This window comes from Acinonyx jubatus, chromosome E2, assembly GCF_027475565.1.
Source record: "Acinonyx jubatus isolate Ajub_Pintada_27869175 chromosome E2, VMU_Ajub_asm_v1.0, whole genome shotgun sequence".
NCBI lineage: Eukaryota > Metazoa > Chordata > Mammalia > Carnivora > Felidae > Acinonyx > Acinonyx jubatus.
In genome coordinates, this window is record NC_069396.1 from 33,882,682 (window position 1) to 33,901,140 (window position 18,459).

Here is an 18,459-nt window from a genome sequence, read left to right on the forward strand (position 1 = left end):
GAGAGGGAGAGAGAGAATTCCATGCAGGCTCTACAGTTAGCATGGAGCCCAGTGTGGGCCTGAATCCACAACTGTGAGATCATGACCTGAGCTGAAATCAAGAGTCAGTAGCTTAACTAAGTGAGCCACCTTAGGTGCCCCAACTTTTATACATATTTAGAACCATATCAGTGTGAAATTTTTGTATCAACCATCAAACATAATTTAGAAAACACAGAGGGGTATAAAAACTATTGTATTTACCGTATTTTCTTTTTTTTCTTCTTAATCTCCTAAGATTCCTTCTTTTATCATTTTCTTTCTGTTTAGAGACGTTCCTTTGATCATTCTTTTAGGGTAGGTCTTCTGGTGACAAATTCTCTTTGTCTTTTTCATCCAAGGATGTTGATTTCCCCTTCATTCCTGAGGGATATTTTCACTGGATATAGGTACTAGGTTGCCATTTCTTTTCTTTCATACTTCTTGTGCCACTTTCTTCTGATCTCCTTGGTTTCTGAGGGGAAATCCACTGCCATTTGAATTAGTTTTTCACTATGGTAAGGTGCCATTTTTCTCCCACTGCTCTCAAAATTTTTCTCTTGCCTTTTATTTTTTAGAACTTTTCTAGCCTGTCCTTTTTCTCCTGTCTCACCAACCCCGGAGGCACTGTTCTTCTTAACCTGTTTTTTCTCTTTTGTTCAGATTAAGTCATTTTTATTGTTGTATCTTCCAGTGCACTGATTCTTTCCACCATCTTTTCCTTTCTGCTGTTGAGCCCATCATTGCTTAGTTTTAAAATTTTGTTTACTTTTTTATTTCTAGAAGTTCCATTTAGAGATTTTTTATATCTTTTATTTCTTTGCTGAGGTTTTCTCTTTTTCCATTTGTTTCACATGTGCCCATAACGGTTGAAGTATTTTATGATGGCTCCTTTAGAGTCCTTGACAGATAATTCTGATATCTCTGTCATCTTGGGCTTGGCATGAATGGATTGTCTTTTTGCATTAAATTTGAGATCTTTCTGGTTCTTGGTGGGATGGATGATTTTTGCTTGAAGTGGAAAGAGTTCTAGTTTTGTCTTCCTACCACGTCGCCACTGATATCTCTCTGACTGGTAAGAGGAGTGTCTTGTTCCTGTTCCCCACATGGCCTCCACTGACACTGGGCGGATGAGTAGGGACGCCTTGCTACTGCTGGGTGTGGGTGGGAGGCCACCTCCCCAGATGGTCTCTCCTGACACCTTGGGGAGAGCTATGTTATTGCCCAGTAAGTTGAAGGTCCTCACTCCCTACTGGGCTTTCTCTGACACCCTTTCCGCATGGAGTGGGGAGCGGGTATTGGGTGCCTTGTTATAGCCTTGGGAACATGGAAGTCTGGGTGCCCCATTCAGCCTCTGCTGGAACGAGGGGGCACGGCATTTTCTCTGGGGTTTGGCTTGAACAAAGCTGCTATTGTCTCAAAGTCTTCTGTCTTGTCAGGCTGTCCCTTTTCTTGTCCTTTGGCTGAAGAGAGCAGGCTTTCCTTGGGGCTTTTAAAATCTCACCTGTTGGCCTTTCCTGGTTTCCAGCATCTTCAGCTCCAATCTGAGCTGTATGAGGCAAAAGGAAAACCCAGGGTTTGTACTGCCATGTCATTTCTTGAGTCCCAAGGTCCCTGGCCATTCTGCCGTTTTCTCTCCACTTTTCAGAATCTTCTTATGTTTCTTTCATCTATAATGTCCATGGTTTTTAGTTGTACTTAGCTAGAGGAATAGGGAAAATTATGCCCAGGGGAGAAATCTGTAAGCTGAATGGGTGTCTAAGGGGTCTCAGGGACTTGGAGTTGCTTTATTCCCCAGCAACTTCTATACTATTTGGGTCCAAGGGCTTGTGGGGAAGTTGGAGCTTAGACTTGTAGTCCAGACCTGGGTCAGGACCATTCTGAGGACCCTCCTCCTTCCCTCTCCTCCTCTTCTTTGCAAGGGGAGAGAACAGTGGCTCTGTGAGACCCTGACTCACCCGTTGGTGACATCAACCAAGCCTGGCAATGTAAAAGTTGATACTAACGATGCCTTGTCCCTGCTTCTAGCCTTGCTTTTTGTTTTCTCCCCTCCAGTGATCCTTCTCACTCTGGATTTATCCTCATAGGAGCTGATGATGTCAACAAGCCAGGGTGGGGCCCTACCTGACATATCAGCTAGGAGTACTGTGAGTAGTATTGATTCTTCAGTGTGAAGGAGGGACACAGTGGTCTCGTGCTGGAGAGGTCGGCTGGAAGAATGATGTCAAATCAGTGTACTGAAGGCCAGAAGCTGGCATGGGAATTGGGAAGGGGCAGACCAAGATCTGACTGGCCATCAGGTTGTCTCATTCCTTCAGAGGAGGACAGCTCTTGCACAAACCCCACTTTTCCCACGTGGGAATTCTGGGTCCCCTCCCTCATTGCCATGGGCAGAGTCTCAGGAAACTGTAGTGGAATCGTAACACTTGGATGGATATTGGAAAGTGGTGGTGTCTCTGGGATGAGGAGGTAAATAAAAACATGACAGATTGTTTTCAAAGCATCAAATGCAAATTGTCAACACAAACATGTTTCTGGACCTAACAGCTAAATGTGTGAATTAATTACGGACCTCTTAGGATGCAGAATTATTCTTTCTTTCAGTGACTGAAATAGCCCTGCTGCCCAAGCCTTCCTCTCTGGAAGCAGATTTCATGGGCTGCTCTTTTAAAGTTTTAGGGGCAGGTGGAAATGCAAGAAACCATAGTACAAACCTGGTTTCCCTGCAGCCACTTCGGTTTTGATAATCTGTACCCACAGTCTCGGTTAGGGTTGGATTCCTACCAAATGCTAACACATACTGTAAAAGACCTGTAGTTTTAGGGGGAAAAATGTTTCCATTGATAACATCTGTCAGTGATTCTGAGGTTGAGGTCAAGGTCCACGTCAGGCCCAGTTTATCTTGCTATGTCCACAGACTCGGAGTTCTGTGGCCTGTTCACTACACGTAGGGCTGCAGTGAGCCACGAAAGGCACCTTTCACGTGCATGCGAGCCGCAGAAGCACTTCACCCGGTGAGCTTTTCATGAAAGATTTCTAATAAGGGGTATCCTCCTTAAAAATCCACACACAGATATGCACACACACACCCCTCAGCTGTAGCCTACACGAAGAGCTTCAACTATCTCAGCATGTGCCTTGAAGATTTGTTTTACAAAAAAAAAAAAAAAAAAATTAGCATCTCAGTGTAAAACATTTTGGGACTTTTATCTGCAGAATCAGGATCCACATCCAGTTTCAGATACCTGCCTCTGTCTCCTGCTCCTGGGGCAGTTCAGCTCTGTCTCCCGGTCACCTGTTGGCAGCCCGCACCCACTGCAGGCTCCCGCTGCCTGGGCCCTGCTCGGGTTCGAACGGTGCTAGCAGAATTTGTGCAATCTCTGCTTGTCTGCTTGGGGGCTTGGGGAATCTTGACCCTGGGATGGCGGGAACATTGCTCCTCCAAATAGATGAACAGATGAATAAAAAGGTAGTTAGAGCATATTCCTCACCCTTTTCTCACCTGGAAGCCTCTGGACCACCCGGCACATTTAACTCATCAGGAAGCCGAGGCTCAGAGAGGGGCAGACACTTGCCCAATGTCACACAGATGGCCAAAAGCTGGGGTGAATGCAAACCAGACCGGTGCACACTCAAGTTCCATCTCCCCTCATTACTCCACTCACTCAACACATGAGTGAGAATTTCTAGGGGAGGGGCCTGGAAGTCTGTAGTCCACAAGGAGCATCTCTCCAACCCCCCCGGGGATTTGTATCCTCAGAGAAGTCTGGGGAGTTCTGGTCTACACTGCCTCTGCTGGTGGTGGGCCCAGGAGCCTGGCAGGAATCTTGGAGCTGGGCCTTTGGGAGCCTGTGGCCTGTGGCCCCAGGGCCAGGGCTCTGTCTGAAACCCTGCAGTCTGCTGGCACGGGGAGAGAAGAGGGGGCTGTTGAGGGCACCGGGGGGGGCCTATAAATCAACCTGTGTCAGGGCCCTCGGTAGCAAGTCGATATTTAGCGGCCATGTGCCGATAGTACCGGGCGGTTTGTTAAAATACTGAAATGTTCCTAACCATCTGGCAAGAGTTTCTGCCATGAATCCCCTGCCCACAGATCCTCTCCCTGTGTCTGGACCCCTCCTCTGGATCCAGTGCACAAGAAGATAACTCCTGGTCCATCAGGGGCCACCAGGTGACGCCAGGAATGACGCAGTTTGGTGGGGCCCCTGTGCACCAGATGTCAATACATTTTGCACATCGGCTCTGCTTGCGACTATATATTTTACCCTTTCTCTTTCCCTCCGCCCCGCAGCAAGCAGTTACGGGATTCTAGCCATGTGCTTGACGTGATGCCACCCCTTCCCCCTCAGCCAGCTTCTCTCGGTCCGGTCTCATTTCTTCCTGATTACCCCATGGACCCAGGCTCCTTCTGTGCCTGTCCCCCCACCATGACCCCCCTTGACGTGGTGGTGTTGAGTGTTACCCATGCTCTCAAAGAGGGCCTTCTGTTGCTCTATTCTGCCCCCCAAATGAAGGGACTTTCTCTAGGAAGTTTTACTCACATTTAACTGTTTGTAATTTTCATTCTGTTTACAACTTGGGTAAAAGCTGCTTGGTTTCCCCCACCATTTTCATAGCTGCTGTGACAATCATGCCAGTGCCCTGGCACCCAACCCCTGGCTGTGACGGCAGCCCTCCCCTCCCCCACTCAGACCCCATTCGGCCCCTGCTCATGTTCCTCACTGTCGGTAATGACACCAGCTCCACATTCTGCTGGTGTTTTCTCTGATCTATTCCATCACCGGGTGGAGGCTGAGGAAACACCTTTCGGGAGAATCCGCTCCTCGTGGTTTTGGCGTGAGGCAGTTTTGGAGGTTTTGTTATTAGCGCATCTCTGCCTTGCTTCACAGCCAGGTGGGCTTGTGTGAAGCAGTGAGCTAAAAACTGACACTTGTCGGTCAATTCTGAGTTTGGTTTCTGCAGCCTATCAGCGGCCCCTCCCGCCAGAGGCCACCCTGGCCCTACAGGAACCCTATTTTGCAGGATATGATATATGGCAATTTATTAACGAGTGTGTGTCTGCAGGAAGGCACTTGGCCCCAGCTCCTGGCTTCCAGGCTTGGTGCTGAGCAGAGGGCTTCATTTATTTAAAAGTCTCATCCTTGTCCCGAGGGAGGGTCTGTGGTCCCTTCCCTTTGGTGGTTCCACCACCTTCCTGGGGTGAGCCAGTGGGTCTGTTCTTTCCTGGTCCGTGAGGGTCTGCTCTGGGACCAGGAAGGAGTGGGGGCAGGCTCAGTTCTGTTTTAGGAGGGCGAACGGAATTCCCTCTTTGTTAGGAATGGTGTCTAGGGGGATCTTGCTGTTACTCTGCAGAAGCTGAGAAGGGGTCAGAGCTGGAAGCTTCTACCACCTGATGCATTTAGCTCATCAGGAAGCTGAGGCTCAGAGAGGGGCAGACGTCTACTTGCCCAACATCACACAGATGGCCAAGAGCTGGGGTGAATGCAAACCAGACTGGTGTCCATTCAAGTTCCATCTCCCCTCATTACTCTTCTCACTCATTTAACACATGAAGCCCCTCCAGCTGGCCCCTGGAGTGAGACTTTCCAAGGGAGGGACCTGGAAGTCTGTAGTCGATGAAGAGCATCCCCTAGGATTTGTATTGCCAGAGAAGTTGGAGGAATTCTGGTCTATACTGCCTCTACTGGTGGTGGGTCCAGGAGCCTGGCAGGAACCTTGGAGCTGGGCCTCTGTGGCCTGTGGCCCTGGGGCCAGGGCTGTGTCTGGAACCTTCCAGTCTGCTGGCACAGGGAGAAAAGGGGGCTGTTGAGGGACTGGAGGGGGGCGGGCATAAATCAAGCCAGGCAACATCCAGGGTAAACATAATAATTTTTCAGAAACATTTAATAATACTTTCTCCCTGCTTTCATTCGTGTGGTTTTGTTTTGCTTTACCTGTCATTGTTCTTTCCTACTCTGATTTTATCGTCCCAGGAACTGGTGACAAGGACAAGCAGGGAAGCTGGTGGATAGTGGTGGGGAGAAGCTCCTGCTTTACTCGGACCACTTAGTGCAGTGGTCATGGGCACCTAGGAATCGGGTGGATGCCCTGTGTTCACCAGTGGTGGTGGTCAGACATAGGGGAGTGGCTACACGGTGTTCTGAGGCTTGAGGATGGCAGGATAAAGTCAAATTGCAGGGTCAGAGGGCTGCTGACTAAGAGCATGTGTCCTTCAAAGCAGCTGAACCCCTGCAGAAATGCAGGATGCTCCTTGCATGGATGCAGAGATGGAGTGAGCCTTGGGAGCCCTCCTGAGGTGTCACGGGCATTCACTATTGATGGAAGCTAGAAAAGAGGCCAGTAGATCACTGGTTCTGAGTGCAATCTGAGCACCCTGGCATCCCATGCAGGTTCCCCTAGGCTACCTGGATGGTGGGGGGAGGCCCAGAAGGTGGGACATGGGGACTGAGAACAGCCCTGTTGTGTTCTGCTGTGTAAGTTGGTGTTTGTATGAGACTTCACTGGGAAAGGCAGAAGACGCCGCCCCGGTCCCCTCTGTCCTCACACTTTGCCCTGTTGTTAGGGTTAGAACTGTAGGTCAGGCCTGGCCTGGTGGGAGGTTCTGGGCAGTCTCTAGACCTCTGTGAATCTTGGGCTCATCTTCTAGATGGAGCGGATGCTCTGTCCCAGGTCGCTGGCAGATCTGATGAGGTGTCACTGGCGACGGATCAGTGTTTCGGGTCTGGGTTTAGGGTCAGTGGTGAGGGGCCTGAGGACCCAGTCATTGGGTTGCCAACAGCGGCCCTGTTTCCTGCCTGCCTGTGTGTATTCTCTGACCTGCTTTTTGTTACTTACCCTCTGCCAAAATTCAGGAGATTTTCTTGCAGCTCCGACATCAGTATGAGAAAACCCAAGGGCCTTTAGTCTCAAGTGGGTTTCTTGCTATCAAAAGCTGCTTCCTGCATTAGGGTGCAAGCCTTGGAGATTTCTGGCACCCCCATGCCCTTGCCCATCACTGGGGCCCCTCTAGCCCTCCCCCTGTTCCTGGAAGGCCTTAGAAGTAGGTCCACATTGGGATGACTTGGAAGATGAGGAAGGATGGAGGCTGGAAATTTTCTTACTTTTTTGTATAAATTATTCAGTGATGATTCCTCTGGATAATTGCTCATCCTTTCTTTCTATGTCCACACTGGCCTGGTGCTCTCAAATAGGGAGGGAAAACCAGCTACGTAATTTGTGCAAAACGAAAATGCAGGGCCCCTTGTTAGAAAATTAAGAATTTCAAGATGGTGGGGCACCTGGGTGGCTCAGTCGGTTGAGCGTCTTGACTCTTGATTTCAGCTCCGGTCATGATCTCATGGTTCATGAGTTCAAGCCCTGCATCGGGCTCTGTGCTGATAGCTGGGAGCCTGCTTGGATTTCTCTGTCTCGCTCTCTCTCTGCTCCTCCCTGCTCATGCTCTCTCTCTCAAAAATAGAAATAAACATTAAAAAAAAAAAAAGAATTTCAAGACAGCAATAGCAAGATACAAACCAAGCGTGGGTCCTTCTAAATTCAGGCCCTTGTGCTACCACACTGGTCATATGCTCATGAAACCAGCACTGGAGGGGCAAGATGCTTTATGTGGCAGGAACCCCATAGGACTCAGGCTTACAGGGTATGGCTGTGCAGGTTGTAGACTGCACAATTGTAGGGGACACCATGCACATTGTGGTCTACAGGGCAGCCTTGCCAGAGAGGTCACTACAGCCAGCCCCTGGCAGTGGCAGTCATCCAGAACTTTGAGACAGAGAGGCCACTTGGCAATGGGCAGTGTCCTCATGTCCCCATTCCTCCCTCTGGCCAGGGTTCTGGAACCTCCCCCTTCCATCCTCCCTTTCTCCTTGGCATTTCAGGGACACGTTTCTCTGCGAAGCTGAGGTGCCCGGGCTCCGTGCGGGCGCTGCTGGAGAAGCTTCCGCTCCTCGGTGCTCATCGCCTGCCGGCGGCTCCGCTGTTAACCTTTGGGGTTTGCTCATAAAATAGAAACTCTCTTTGTAGGTCAGTTTGTCAGTAATTTTGGCAGCCGCGGGGCCACCGAGGGAATGAGGCTTGGTTCCCACTTGTCTCTCGTGCTCGGTTTGGAGACTTTTGCGGAGCCCTTCCCCGGGAGGAACGCTCACCCCTGCCGGAAACGAGAGACGGTTTTCTCTGACCTGGTTTTGAATCGGCAGGAGCAATTCCTGTATGCTGGAAATGTACGGCCGCTGAGAAGGAATTTGGTCCAAACCCAGCCTGAGGAGCCTTCTGCTTGGGGCCTGGTTTTCCTGCGCAGGTGGCACTTGGGTGGGGCTGCTGGGTTTTGCCTCTGCTTCCATGTTAGGTGAAAGGGAAGGTCCAGCTGAAACTGGCACCCACCTGAGCCTTGCTGGGTTTGCCACGGTCTGGGGACCTGGGTCCTGGCCTGCCAGCTGACCTGGCTGGTCCTGCACAAGTGCTCCTGACCTCCATCTCCCATCCAACCCTGGGCTGCTGCGCTTCTGGGCATCTAGCCTTGTGACTAGCCCAGTGCGCAGCTCCGTACCCCATGCCAGAGGGGAGGGAAAAAGATGAGCAGGTCCTCATCAGACCCTCCCAGTGGGACTGGGGGTGAGGGTGGTTGGCTGATGTGCAGGCAGCAGGATTGGTGGTCAGAGGGAACAGTGATCAAGGGGTACTGAAGCAGGCATTCTGGAGAAGTCAGGGAGGGCTTCCTGGCAGAGGCAGTGATGAACTGGACTCTAGCCCTTCCCTCTGTTATTTTTGGAGCTTCTAGGGAGTGAGATTGAAAACAGAGTACCTCTATTCCAGGACAGAAAGCTGGGAAAACCTATGCAGAGATAAAATTATGGCTGGAAATTTCATCCCACCCAAACAATAATTAAACACCAACTGTGTGTAAGACCCACTACCAGGAACAGAGCTGTTTGAGAGCGAGCACAAGACTTCATGGCCAGAGCTGAAGTTTGTGGAATGAGAACTTTAGATTAGCCAGAGAGGTAGGTTGAGTGTCAGCGGAGGGGATGCCAAGGAGGGAGAGGAGAGCAGGCTAGGGCCTAGAGGAGCTCCCAGGAGCCTCAAGGAGCAACACTCTGGCTCCTGCCTCCTCCAAGAAGACAGGCAGGCTGGGAGGATGTTCTCCAGCTGCTTCTGTGATCCTGGCCATCTTTAGGTCCAAAGCCTGAGGGTGGACCCACAGGGCAGCAGGTCCAGACACAAGCCTGGAGCATTCCTAGCTAGGGACTCAGAAGCCCGCTCATAGCTGCCCTGGACAGGCTCCTGTATTGCTGATGTTTGTAGATAGTGTTGCCTTTTGAGGCTGTGGGTTAGGGTCTTTATGGGGAAAGGATGCAGCCTGGGAAACAGAAAGCCTGGATTCCAGCCTGTCCTTCCCCATGTGCTTGTCGACCTTGAGCAAATCATTTCACCTTCCAGCACTCACTCCAACTATAACATGGCTGGATGGGAGCAAGTGGGCGTATCACCATGTTAACCAGGTTTCCTCCTATACGTCTTTACCGAGATTGGACCCGTTGACGATTCCTGTGGGGATCACAGGGTACTTACCTGCGTGCCAGGCCTTGGTCCAAGTACTTCGCATTGACTATCCTACTTAATTCTCACACCAACTCCCCTATTCTCCCATTTTATGGATGCGGAAATTGAGGAACACAGAGGCAGAGCAGTCTGCCCAAAGTCACATAGCCAGCAGGAGTCAGAGCCAGGGGTAGAGCCTGCGCAGTCTGGCTCTGGGCCCCATGCACTCAACCTCCACACCAACTTGCCCCCACGTGGTCATGTAGCCCTCGTATTCATGAAGCATCTCTCCAGAGGGTGCAGTGTTCCCTGGAACACACTTTCCACCTGACTTTCATGGGTGTTTTTGGCTGCCAGGTCTGGACCATTAAACTCTTGAGGGAGTCTCAAACGGGATTTTACTCCAATCTCCAGATTCCCACCAATGTAAGATCCTTTCGCATTGCATAGATTAATATCCCCCCATTTTCTTCTTTCTTCTTTTCTTTATAAACACCATAGCAGAGAAATTGGCTGGTGACGTGTCCACCCAAGAACCCCCTCGCCAAGGCAGCTGAGTATTAAGGGGGAAATTCGTGAAATGAAGTTTGGAAGCCGCCGGCCGGCCGGAGCCCCTTCTGAGCGATGATGATTTATTTCGGCAATGTGGTAGTCATTAGTATCTTTGGTGTCGGAGCCCGAGCGCTCGGGCCTGGGTCTGTGGCCGAGGGAGCCTTCGGGGCCATTACGAGCTAATGGCTCAGTGTGGGCAATGGAGGCCTGCAGTCAATCTCACTGCTGGCGGGTAATAAACGTCGGCCGGCTCCCTTCCTGCTCCCCATGAGGGGGGGGGGGGGCGGCGGCTCGTGACTGCCTGCTGGGCCTCTGACCAGCCTGGCCTTGTCTCCACTGCCCTGGGGCTTCTCACCACTTCCCCGCCATCCCATCGGGAGAACTGGGGCTAAGTTGTTGCCCAGAATTTCCTCCATCTGACCCAGATTTTAGAAGCCTGAGGTTGGTTTAGGGGCTGTGGGTTCTGCTGGGTTGGCTTTTGGGTGTCTTCTTGTAGGGTTTCATGAACTCAGCATGTCCCCATGGAGGGGACTTGCATGACACAGGGGCAGGGCAAGAGCTGCCCCAGGTGAGGGGTCTTTGCTGCCTCCACAACTGGGGATGATCGGTCCGCCTTGCCCCCAGTAGACTGAGGCTGAACTTGGATTCCATAAGGGCGCAGAAGTATGTCTGTGTAAGTACGTATGTATGTGATCGGCACTTTCATGCATGTGTACCCACCTAACAAGCACCAGCATCCACAAACAGCCCATTTCCCTGCCCCCTGCAGCTGCCTCATGCTCCCTTCCAGCCATCACCCCGCAAAGGGCAGCCACGCTCTGACCTCTACCGCCAGATTAGTCTGCCCTGCTTCTGAGTGTCGAATAACGAAATGTTCCAGTCTGTCGCCTTTGTGTCTGGCTTCTCTAGCTCAGTGTTAATGTTCAGGAGGTACATCTCCTCTGTGGACTAGTGGTTTGTTACTTTTTATCACTGAGTTGTATGCTCCTGCATGGCCACCGTCCACTTTTCTGTGTGTCCTTCCACTGCCGGATATTCCGTCGTTCCTGGCTTGGGGCTGTTGTGAATGGCACTTTGAAGGGCATCTGCGCAGGGGTCTCCCCCGAGGAGGGGGAGTGTCTCCCCCGCGGAGTGTTGGGCGGTCTTACCCATGGCGGGGTCTCACCCACGAAGGGCATGTCACCCCTGGAGGGTGGGGGGGATCTCATCCGCGGAAGGGTCTCACCAGTGACCCACGGCGGAGGGGGGGTGGTGGGGGGGTGGGTCTCACTCTCGGAGAGGAGGGGTCTCACCCGCCAAGGGCACGTTACCCATGCCGAGGGGGGTGGGGAAGGGTCTCACTCATGACCCACGGCGGGGGGGGGGGGGTCTCACCCGCGAAGGACATGTCACCCACGGCGGGGGGGGGGGAGGGGTCTCACCCGTGACCCACAGTGGGGGGGGTCCTCACTCTCGGAGAGGAGGGGTCTCACCCGCGGAGGGGGGGGGTCTCACCCGTGACTGACATGTCACCCGCGGAGGGGGGGGGGGTGGTCTCACCCTCGTGGGGGCGTCTTCTGTGGTCGTGTGTACCCATGCCTTTGCTTGATCATCCGGAGAGGAATTGTTGGCTCAGCGGGTAGGGATTTGTTCAGCCAGACAGTTCTTCCGGGTGGTTGTACTGACCTGCCTGCGGTGCCCTGCCACCTCACGGCCTCACGTCCCACTCCTCCTGCATGCCCTGCTCTAGCCGCGTGATCTGTTTCTTGTTGAACATCCTGAGGTGTTTGCCCAGCCATGCCTTCTGTGTGTGGAACATTCTTTTTCCAGCTCTCACTCAGCTGCCTTTTTCCATTCGTGTGTCACCCCTCGCTGGGCTGACGACCCCCACCCCGACCTCGGCACTCTTTCCTCTTTCTGTTTTATTGCCTTCATAGCGCTTCACGGCCTCTGCTGCCATCTCCTTACTCACTTGTTTTGTGTCGTGTTTGCCTTTCCCACCAGAGTGGACCAGGGACCCTGTCTCTCCCATCCTGGCCAGCACACCCGGTGCCTCGACCGGAGCCAGGCACTTAGTGGGTTTCGGGGATGAGAAGAATGAACGGACCGGAGCTTTGCTCTTAGCCGCGTCCCTGCCAGGAAAATGAGGTCAGGATCACTGTCTTCATCTAACAGGTGAAGGCAGTGAGGCCTGAATGAGAGTTGAGCCCAGATCGGGACCCCTGACTCCAGGCATGACCCCGCATTCTGTCTGGCATGTTGTTTTTGAGTCTTGGCTCTGGAGTCTCAGAGTCTGGCTTCAGATCTGACTCTGCCACTCATTTGTTGTGAGTGGTTCATCGCTCTCTCTCAGTCTTGATTTACATATCTGTGAAAGGGGCGGGGGGGGGGGGGACGGGTGTGTGGTTAAAGTGTCTAAGATCAAGTGCTCAGCCCTGTGAGGTGGTTTCTCCCCAACAGGCACTTTTGTGCACTGATTGCAATAGGAAAGCGCTCCCTTGATTTGTCTTTTTCTTTGGATCCTTGAAGTTTACAGGGTCGGATGGGTCTGTTGTCTCCTCTTTTCTCTCCTTCCTCCCATCCCTCCCACCTCCTCTTTCTGATTTGTAAGCAAATTCAAAGGCAAAGAAGCATGTATGTGTGCATGCCTGTGTGTTCACACACCATGTGCATGTTTGGGGAGAGGTTTCTTCTCAGCCCCAGGTGCCCAGGGTGGAATTCAGAAGCTGGGGCTTCCTTTATATTATTATTTTTAAAATTTATATATTTATTTATTTTGAAGGGGGAGAGGGGCAGAGAGAGAGAGAGAGAGAGAGAGAGAGAGAGAGAGAGAGAGTCCCAAATAGGCTCTGTGCTGACAGCGCAGAGCCCAATGTGGGGCTCGGTCTCATGAACCATGAGATCATGACCTGAGCTGAAACCGAGTCAGATGTTTATTTGCCACCCAGGCACCCCAGTAGCTGGGGCTCCCTTAACCACAGTGCAGCCTTGTACTCCAGAGAGGGGCCACCCTGCTTTGAGGTGTTAAAGCTACTAGGTTGAGCATCCAGTTTTCAGCTTACAGAAATGGCAGTTTCATATGGTTCAGCCTAAGATTTTCAGGCCTTGAGAAGCAATCATTTATAGTAAACAGTTCCCACGTTAATTATAAATAATGTCCATCCAGTCCTCACAGTGTCCACCCACCCCCTGATATTTTTTTGCATGACCAAAAGTGCCTGGAGGTAAAGCAGGGAGGTTGTTCAGCAAACAGCCTTCACCTTGGACTTGCAGAGAGTGTCTGCACATGCAGCGGTGCAAGGCCTGGACCTCTGGAGGGGATGGGCCCCACCCCCTGGGCTTCCTGTGCAGTGGAATGCTTGGCCCGGCACCCAATCCCAGGTGCTGCCTTATCTATCATTAGTAAGGGGCTGGAAAGTCCTCTAGGCCCTGTCCTTTCTCCCCTCCGGGAATGCTGGTCCAGACACCCAAGGACTTGGCTTTGAGTCATGGGACGGCTCTGGAATGACAAAAAGTGACAATAATAGTAAAAATACCAAGAGCTGCTATTTATGGAGTGTGTACCTTACATGCATTATTTCAACTCTTCCCCTAAATTTTATAAAGTCGGTGTTGTTGTTCCCATTTGACAGATTAGGAAGTTGAGGCAAGGAGAGGCTCAGGAACCTACCTAAGCTCTGACAGCTGGGAAGAGGCACAGCCTGGAGTTACATCCAGGCTACCTGACTTTAACTGTGTCCTTTTCACCAGTCCCTCTGCTTCCTTGCTACTCAAATTTGAGGAGAAGTTGAAGAACAGTTTCTAGAAAGAGGATAACACTCAGAGAAAGGCTATGCATGATTGACAAGCTCTCTCAACAGGCCCCTTCTGCATTCTGAGCTGGGGGAGAGTCAGCATGGGAAGGAGTCACTGGGGAGCCTCCTGGTGGTGGTGGAGTCAGAAGGGCTGAGCTGTTTTGAGCTCATGAGCCAGCAGGCGGCCGGGGAGGGGGGTTGGAGGCGGGGAGAAGCGGACTGTGATCACCAAGTATTTGAGCTCTTTTTGATTGAGGAGTAGGCAAGACCAGGGCCAGAGGGCCTGCCTTCTTCATGATTACCATTGTAAAACCTTTGTTAAATGCTGGGAAGCAATAGTAATAGAATCTCTTTACCATGTAGTGCTTTCTTTGAACTGTAGATGTACGGATTTACAGAATCATAGGATCCCAGACTCTGAGACCTGTAAAGCTCTGGGATCATAATGTTGGGGACCTCCTATTTGCACGGTGTCTAAGAGAACCGTGCTCACACACACTCACACGACGCAGGCTTTGTGCAGCAAACCAGAGCGTACTCTAAAGCACGCTGTCCAAGGGGCATAAGATTTGAGCCACATGTGTAATTTTAAATGTGTTACTAGTTGCACTGAAACAGGATGAACTATTTTTATAGAAGGAAACAGATGAACTATTTTTATTTAACCCAATATATCCAAACTATTATGATTGCACTGTACAGTCAGCTTAAAAAGTAATTAATGAAAATTTTTTATATTTGTTTTCTCATACTAAGGTTGTAGAATCTGATGTGTATTTTGCGCTGCGTGTGGAACAGCCGCATTTCAAGCGTTCCGTAGCCGCGTGTGATTAGGGTTGTGCGGCTCTAGGTGGGAAAGCCCCTGTGTTCCTGATGGGAAGCGTACTGTGAGATGGGGGCGCAGGGGGGTGGGGGTGGGCGGCCTGTGGGCCCTTGAGGAAGCAGGGCTCCCCTTGCTGGGAGGGGTAGGCTCTCAGGATCCTTGGCAGAGGCCTTAATCTCTCTTGGAGGTTTGGAAATAGGCATTTCCAACTTGCATTGGTCGACCATCTTGCTAGTCACTAGTCACCCCTGTTCATCCTGGCTGCTCTAGGGGTGGCCCTTAGAGAGGTCTCCTTTGCCCAGAGGGAGCTCTGAGGCAGTCAGATGAGCACAGACCCCAAACAGGCCCAACAGAGGAGGAGGGAGGAGCCACGTGGCCACAGCTCCCACCTTCATTCTTGATTCCGGCCCTTTCGGGAACAGACGCTGGGCAGTGCCTCCTGGCCTGTGGCCCTTGCCTGCCACTCCCCAGGGGGTGAAGATGGTAGGGGAGGGGGCGCACGGCTCCGTGCCTCATGTCCCCCCTGCCAGCATCCGAGGCCGCCTTCCCGGGCTGATGCTGTGAAAGCGATTCTCCATCTCTCCTCCTGCAGCCACAGGGAGATAAAAGCCAGGGCTGTGGGGATGGTAAAGAGGGAGCCAAATTATATTTATAATATTAAAGTGAGTGCATTTGTGGCTTGCTGTTCTCCAGGGTGTTTCATAAGTAGAAAAACACAAATTAGCATTTTCCATTTCCATATATTGACTAGAAAAATCGCCTGCTCTCAATTAAGACCTATAGCTTTTGGGATGTATGCAACAATTTTATAAAATATTTACAGCGAGATTTGCATTTTACATGGTGTTACAGTTTTTCTTGTGTTTAGGAGACAGAGCTGAGGCCTGTGAGAGGAAATACATTCTCTGGAATCGAGGGGGAAGAAAGCTGCCGGCTGTTTTTCTTGCCTTCCCTACGTTTCTGACGTTGTCTCTGGTAATTACCTAAGGCTGATCCACCCATGAGCTATTTGTTAGTCTGTTTCTCAAAGCCCGTGCTCCTTTGACAAATCTATTACTTTCCCTTTAAAACTTGCCGGAGTGGGGCTGTCTGTGGCTTTGTGTGAGATGGAGAAGGAGAACATTTTTTTCCGAATGTAAAAGCGTGCCGTAAAGAACATAGCTATTTCCTGGATAATTTGCAGTTGTATATTTTATGTTAATTTCACCGAAAATACTGCACCCCTGCCAGGTTTAGTAGCGACTCACTGTGATATGAATAATTTCTAGTGAATCATTTTTTTTTCTTCATTTAAGATTTGGCACCTTTTTAAGATTTTAATAATAGCAACAAGGAGGAAGATTTAGAACAAGTGAAACATTAGTGCCAAAGAAATTCACGTTGAGCGCTAATGTAAAATAGCAAGAATAATTACATGGAAAGCAGTTTCCACAGATGTTTTTCCTTGTAATGTAATAACTATTTACTAAACTGTTTATTTTAGGCCTTTGGTTTATAATAAAATATTTATACATTCTCTGCTGTAATAAAAAAATATTGACAAAATACTATAGAGGTTTGAAAAGACAATTGATATGTTTATTTTCCAGGAAGCGAGTGCGGTATAAAAGTTTGGTGCTAATTTTGGTGGACGTTTCAAGATTAGTGAAGCTGGGTTCGGTTTTAGAGATTATTCTCCCCAATTTACTGGTTGAGAACTGGTCAGCTGCAAAAATTAATATTTTGTTAGCCTATTGTTGGGTAGGGATATCGGTAGATAACGATATTTTTAAAATGCAATTCTTAGCTGTGAATCCTAAATATCAGAGTTGCTACTCTGGGTGTAAGTCAGGCAGGCCGAAGGGGTCTGTGGCAGGAAAATGCTATTGAGCACCTTGCAGAATGGAGATACCAGCAGGACCAGGGGCTGTGGGGAGGGCAGTTTAGTCCTGGGGTTTATAAAGATTTGACCTCTGTGCTCAGCTTCTGTCTACAGCCAGTGAGGCGTGTCCTGTTCTTGGTTTGCCTCTGTGACATCCCATCTGAATCCTGGGTGCAAGGATACCCTAACTTCTTGAGCCCCTTTTTTGTACAGCCCTAATTTGGGAGGAAAAGGAGCTCTAGGAGACAGGAGAGAGAGCCCCCACCCCCAACCCCTGAATCACTCCCTGCCCTCCAGCCTGCAGCTGTGTTGTGGAGGGTCCTGTTGGGGTCTCAGGAAGTGGCCAGGGTTGGGAGGGAGGGGGAGGAGTTTAAGGACCCCAACCAGAAAGAGGCTGCCAGGGAGTTCTGGAAGAGCCTGTTCTGGCCTCGCCTGCATGCTTGGTCCAGTTTTGCAATAACCAGCCTGTTTCTGCCCTCCTTGCTCTCCCGAGGTATCTGAATTGACAACCTTATCTGGGGGTTTGTCCCTGAGCCTGGCTGTGGGTTTCTGCCTATTTGGTTTGTTGTTGTTGTAGCAGGGAGTTTGTGTGTAATTTGTGTTTATTTGCGTCTCTACATTTGCATGCCTGTGGGCTTGTTGCTGAGTCTTCTATTTATGTGTTCGTGTGTGGGGGTTTTTTTGGGTCACTAGATTTGATGTTTGTGGGTTTGTGTCTGTGTTTTGGGTTTGGGTTTGGGAGTGTTTGTGGCCTTGTATATTTGTTTGATTCTATGTATTTGGATCTATCGGGTTATTTCTCTGTTTTGTGCATTTCTGTGTATGTCTCTGGTGTGTGTGTGTGTGGTGTGTGTGTCTGAGTGTGCGTGACAGGCAGCCCCTTCTTCTGTGTGCCTGTGTGTTTCTGGATCTGTGTGTGAGAGAGAGAGGAGAGAGAGAGAGTTGGAGAGAGGGACAGAGGAGCATCCTCTCTGTAGAACAGCTGACCTCTTCATTGGGAGAGACCTGGGGGCTCTCCAGCACAGAGGTTGCTGGCCATGGTAGTGCAGGTGTGCGTGGCCATTTCTTCCCACCAAACTTTCTGATGAAAGAGGAGGAAAGAGGAGTCAGGAAAGAGGTTCCAAAGGGAAGGGAAGTATGGTATTTTTTAATAAAGAGAGAGACAACTGGACCCTGGTCTCAGAACACCCAGAGCAATCTGTAAGAGGAAGTTTGCTTCTCAATCCAGAAAACATCCCTTTTTCATGGCTGGGGGAGGCCAGTGCCAGGGCCTCTGCCTGGAGGCCCCCACCCCTCGGCTGAGGGGCGGGCAGTTTGGGGGGAGGGAGTTTTCAAGAACTTGGTTTGCTCTGCTTTTGGTTTTGTTTTCGGGGTCTATTCTGCTGGCTTGGCCCATGCCCAGTAATCTAGGACATTTCATACCAGGTCCCCTGCAGGGGTGTAGGGAGTTGTGTCTTGGGGCCCCTCGGTGACTGTGGGAGGCCTTCCTTCCTCTGCTGGTCTGGCCCTGAGCTCACTGCTCCTCCAACAGGGACCTAGGAGAGCATCACAGATAGAAATTGCTGCTCCTAAGCCCCTAGCAAAGTTCTTGGTCCTCCCTCTGGTAGGAAATAATTTTTTTGCCTTGTGCTTTGCTAAATAATCTCTGTCCCCTTTCAGAAGGAAGTGGCCTGCTTCTAGGTGCCACACCAGCAGTCTCACGGGTTCTCGGGTCCAGGGCATCCCCGCTCCCTGTGAAGAGGCTAGGGCTCAGATTTCGATTTTCCACTTTTCAAAGAAGCTGAAGCATGGAGGGACAGTGACTTGGTTGAGTTTGGTAGCAAACCTTTGGGAGGTGCTACAACCCCATGGAAGTATCTCCAGGCGGGACTTCTTGGAGGGCCAGTTCCTAGGAGGCCCGG

At 50.7% G+C, this 18,459-nt stretch overlaps 1 protein-coding gene across 5 annotated transcripts in view; it reads left to right on the forward strand.

The window, feature by feature from the left end:
• The window catches only part of ZNF423 (zinc finger protein 423), a 332,614-nt gene that overhangs the window by 218,881 nt on the left and 95,274 nt on the right, over positions 1-18,459 (forward strand). The window contains exons 6-7 of one of the 5 annotated variants that reach the window (XR_008293729.1): positions 10,051-10,774; positions 12,085-12,198. The exons of 3 other annotated variants lie outside the window; for them this stretch is intronic. Coding sequence is in view for 1 of the 2 variants with exons in the window: in XM_027044456.2 (XP_026900257.1) it covers positions 10,051-10,106 (56 nt within the window). In the remaining variant the exon portion in view is untranslated. Of the gene's footprint in view, positions 1-10,050; positions 11,337-12,084; positions 12,199-18,459 lie in introns of those variants that run through there. One more of the 5 variants, XM_027044456.2, reaches the window with a different exon arrangement.